The sequence below is a fragment of the Apium graveolens genome, chromosome 9, assembly GCF_009905375.1.
Source record: "Apium graveolens cultivar Ventura chromosome 9, ASM990537v1, whole genome shotgun sequence".
NCBI classification, from domain to species: Eukaryota; Viridiplantae; Streptophyta; class Magnoliopsida; order Apiales; family Apiaceae; genus Apium; species Apium graveolens.
The window spans coordinates 285,594,803-285,599,993 of record NC_133655.1 but is presented as its reverse complement, the minus strand read 5'-3'; the positions used below and the strand labels follow the sequence as shown (position 1 = coordinate 285,599,993).

The 5,191-nt window shown below is 32.7% G+C and overlaps 1 protein-coding gene across 1 annotated transcript; it reads left to right on the top strand.

Moving 5' to 3' along the window:
• Nucleotides 1–394: 394 nt before the first annotated feature.
• LOC141686496 (uncharacterized) lies at nt 395–874 on the top strand. Its single transcript, XM_074491530.1, has one exon. The coding sequence runs from the start codon at nt 395–397 to the stop codon at nt 872–874; it is 480 nt and encodes a 159-aa protein (XP_074347631.1).
• Nucleotides 875–5,191: the final 4,317 nt, after the last annotated feature.

Below are 5,191 nucleotides of genomic sequence, written 5' to 3'. Positions count from 1 at the left end.
AGAATTCATTGAGAATTCACAAAAAGCTTTGGACTCACAATATTTACGGGAGGTTCAAGCCGATTTTGACACCGAGTACAAGGAAATGAGACTATTCTCTAACTTGTCAATGGAGATACATGCCTCCAAGATATACAAAAAAGAGATGTTTAAGCGATTTCAAAAAGAGCTTCAAAAAAGTCAATCTTTTGTTGTGAAAAGCATGAAAGGTTGTGGAGATTATTTTTCAAAGATGTATTTGGTAGAAAAGTCCACCTTGCCGGAGATTAATAGAAGGAATTTTTTCTTGAAGGTTTCCATCGACGGGAGTTATTCTTGTACATGTTAAAAATTTGAACATTCCGGGATGATTTGTAGACACATGATCCGTTACCTTAACAAGAAATAAAAAACGATGATACCGCCAGATCTTGTAGCAATGATGTGGACAATAAACGGAAATAAAGTTGCGGGACCTCTACTGTGTACCCCTCGGATGCTTGGTAATGTTGTAGAATCTCAAACGACAAGATATAGTGGATTGTGTAAAGCTTTCCAAGGTTTGTCCGTTGTTGGTAGTTGCTCCGTTCCGCGGTACAATTACTTGATGAGCGTGATCAAGAGAGAAAAGGAGTATGTGATTAAGTCTTTTCCGGGAGAAGAGAGAGAGAAAAAAATAAATGAGGACTATGAAAGTGATGAAGAAGGTGATCCGTTATTAGATCCCCCAAGGTCACAAACAAAAGGACATCCAAAAGCGGGTAGATTCAAAAGTGGTATCGAGAGATCAAGTTCAAATAAACAATTTCGAAAGTGCAGTTTTTGTGGGGCGAGGGAAGAAGGTCATGATAGAAGAAATTGTCCCTCGAGATTATTAGGAAAAAAATTATTGTAATTTCTTATCAGGTACTTTGAAATATTAATAAATTTTAATTAAATATTTTCAATGTTGTTAATGTTAGTACTTGTTGCCATTATTAATAATCCCAAAAAAAGAAGTGACTCCAAAAATTTTTTTTGAAAAAAAGTTATTTTTGAAGATTTTTTTTTTTCAAAATTAGGCAGAAAGTTTTCTGTAAAACAGAAAAAGTATTATATAAAAAATAAATCATTTGCAAGTGCAATGACCAATCTGCAAAATTATGCAAAACCCAGATTACTTGTCAAAATAAATATGCAGCTGGGGAAAAATCAGCAAGACAAAACACAAAATTGCTGACAAAATATAAGACAAGTATAAAAAAACAGAGAAAGAAACATCACTTGTAAGAAGTCCAAACTCCGTAAGAAGACAAGAAAGGGTCATATCAGATACTATGTCAACTGAAAAAACTACAACACCATCTCTGAAAGATCATCTACATCCTCATCAAACTATATAGAACATCATATTTATCCAATACGATAAGCAACTAAATTACACTCTACATGGGTCCTACTAGCCGACATTATTGACTTACCCCGCTCATTATATAAAACCTGTGAGATTCATTATATAAAACCTGACAACATGCAAGTGCATTATCAAAACCTTATGCAATATATTTCAATAATAAATTCTGAAATCTTTTACAGAATGTTGTGTCTCCTAAACAATATATCGAACAGTTGGCAGATATTCAACACATCTAAGAACAAGCAAGCATACATACAAATTATGAAACCTGAAATCAGAATACAAGCACACTTCCTACAACTCTAGCGGGATTTTAAGGAAAAAGAACTCTAGCGGACGATAAAAACATCAATTCCGATTCACAAACCCGTGATGCTGCTTCAAAGGGCCAAGAATAGAGAGAATCGCCAAGAATAGAGAGAATCGCCAAGAATCGCCTCAGAATCGCCTCAGTATTGGTATGTTTTTGAATTTAAGGTTAGTTTTTGTGTGTATCTGTGTGTAAAGGAAAACGACTACCGCAATGCTTCATTGCGCATTGCGGGGACGCAATGAAACATTGCGGTCCTAGATTTATTTTTATTTAATATTCGATATAATATTTAAAATTATTAATGTTTTCAAATATTCAAATATTTTCATTTATTATTAAAAATATTGAATAATTAAAATATTTAAATATCAAAATATTTTTATTTATTATTTTAATATTTATTATTAAATATTTAAATATATTAATTTCATTTTAATGTTTCAATACTTTTAAAATATTGAATATTAAATATAATATTTAATTTATCATAAAAATATTTTATAGTATTTTTTAATATACAATCTTTAATCAGAAATATTAAGAATAATATTTTATTAAATTAATATTTATGTAGATAAAAAAGTATTAATAAATGAATTAATATAGATAAAGGGCAAAAAGGGAAATGGAGTCTGTGGATCATGCCGCAATGAAACATTGCGGAAGCCGCAATAAAATATAGCGGCAGTAACGAATCCCAGCCATCCGTTTTTTACTTTAACGGTCCTGATTTGTTGGCTGTAAGTGGTCCCTATCCAACTATGGTTGTGGATAGGGACCCTTTACGAATTATGTTATATAATATCATACGATACGATAATGATTTTGGTATATGAATATTACCGAATTTCAATCGATAACGCTAGAGAGTAGCGTTGTATATATGAGGAGTATATTTTAGACCGAGGATCGGTCAGTATAATTTTATGAAAACCCGGAAGTATTCCGGAGGTGTTTTATTTAAGAATACAAACGCTATAGTAGAGTGTGATATATATGTTATAAGACCGAGAGTCGGTCAGTTTTCATAAAGTATAAACTCGGGAATCATCCCGGATATGTTTTGGATCATTAAAAATCCGTACTTATTTTATTCCAAGGGACTCGATGGCCACTTGCGAAATATTAAATACCTCGAACTTTTATTAAAACGATTTCCAAAGATCGTATTTTCCTCAACTATATTTTATTATTCAAATAATAAATATTAATTAACTATTCATTTATTATGGGAGAAGTATTCTCCAATGATTATTTATTTCAAACCTGATTTAATTATTAAAGATTATTAAATTACTTAAACATAAACTAATTGAGGAATATTATTTCAATATTCTTTTAAAATCATAATTATTCGAGGTTTAATTATTTAACGATTGATATTTAATTATTAAATATTTATTAAATGATTTATTTATGATTTAAAAATCATAAAACCTGATTTAAAATACTTTCTGATTTTCGAAAAATCATTCGAATAATTTCAGATCGTCGGAGAATATTATCTCGACTTATTTTAAATATTTAGAATATAGTTTCAAAAGAAACTTCCCCTTATTTACTTATCTGTTGACAACGGTCAACTCACATCCTTGGTACTTCCTCCGAAAAATTTGGAAGTACGTATACATATACATATATACGCTAATAAAACAAGTTGTTTCTATCAACAAGCGAAACGTTTGGGGGAACTTCGATGTGGTACGAGTTCTCAAGATATGATAGAATCTTGTTAAAGGACAAGGGAGGGATAGACTCTAGTACTATGTGTGCTAGATGGACTATCAAAGGTACCGCGGGCGAAGGTACTCTGTGTACTCAGGAACTTGTGAAGTATGTGTATACCCAAAAATGGGACACGTAACCCGAATGCAGCAGGGGTGATAACCGGGATACGAATGTGTCGTCCTTCTACTAGTAGAAAAGGTTACTATTTCCGTAGTATGACTGATCATCGTATGCGGTGTCTCCAACGAATGTCCTATTCTTCCAATTGGAATTGTGATGCAATACTGTAACCCGAGCCTAGGTGCTGGGTTTACCATTAAGGTATTCGAAGGATAATAATCCATTAAAGAATTGTTTTCATAAGAAGGTGTGTATCACCAAGGAAAACTATTTTTGAAGAAAACGTATTTATCATATATGACGTTTTACTTGATTTTATCATACAGTCATTTCATACGGTACATTATTATGCTGGGCATTATAGCTCACTCTTGCTTTCTTTTAAATGACACAACACAACAGATAACCAGTATGCCGGTGTGGGACTTAGTCGCTTACAGTCATGGGGAGAATCCCTGGCAGCTTTGTCTCAGGTGGGCAAGAGTATCAGATAGGTATACGATATCACTCATAATTATTGTAACTTCATGTAGAGGTTATGAATAATTGTTTGAGATCCTGTAAAGCACATTTGAGTGTAATAAAAGAAGATTACATTTTGTATATCGTTTCTAAGGCTATAACTTGTGTGTGTGTGTGTTAGATATATTTGATAATGTCATGGCTAATATGTTTTATATTTAGATTTCAGATCTTATTTGAACAGAACAAATCAGTACTTAACTGATCAGTACTTATACTGGAAGTCAGAACTTAAGGGATATCAGTACTTATGTTATCAGGAGATAGATATCAGAACTTAAGTGCTGAAGGACGATCAGATAAGGACAGTAGCTGATTAAAGTTAAGAAGATCAAGATAAACATAAGAAGAGATATGCATGAAGAAGGAATTCCGTGAAGAATGGAATACTTGGAATAGAAGATATCTGATTGATATATTTTAGGAAGCAGAATTATATTCCATATCAATTAGCGAATATCTTGTAACTGTGTAGTATATAAACACAGACATAGGGTTTACACTATAAGTGTTATCATTATCGAGAATATTATTTAATATAACTCAAGCAGCTCTCGTGATATTTTGTTCATCACTGAGAGATAACAGTTCCAGATTGTAACAGAGTTTATTGTTTAAATAAAGTTTGTTTTCTGTTACATAAGTTCTTGAAGTTTGATTTGATTGTAATAAACACTGTATTCACCCCCTCTACAGTGAAAGTGTGACCTAACAAGTGGTATCAGAGCTATCTGTTAACACACATACAGTTAAAGATCCAAACACAATCATGTCTGACACAGAAACTCCAACTAAGCCTACCAAAACTGAGGAATCATCAAAGACATCAACTCAGAGTCGATATGAGACTATCAGAGTTCCCATATTGAGACCATCTGAATATCCCATATGGAAGGTAAGGATGACCATGTTTCTGGAAGCATCAGATCCAGAATATCTTGATAGAATCAAGGAAGGGGCTCACAAACCTACCAAGCTCGCTGTTGTAGTTGCAGGTGAAGCAGCAATGACCGTACCAAAGGAAAAGAATGATTACACTGCTGAAGATATAGCATCTATTGCTAAGGATGCCAAGGTACGTCACTTATTGCATAGTGCCATTGATAATGTAATGTCAAACAGGGTAATCAACT

Bases quoted from the DNA above. Each gene is read 5' to 3' on its own strand.
- LOC141686496 (XM_074491530.1), top strand. From the start codon at position 395: ATGATACCGCCAGATCTTGTAGCAATGATGTGGACAATAAACGGAAAT.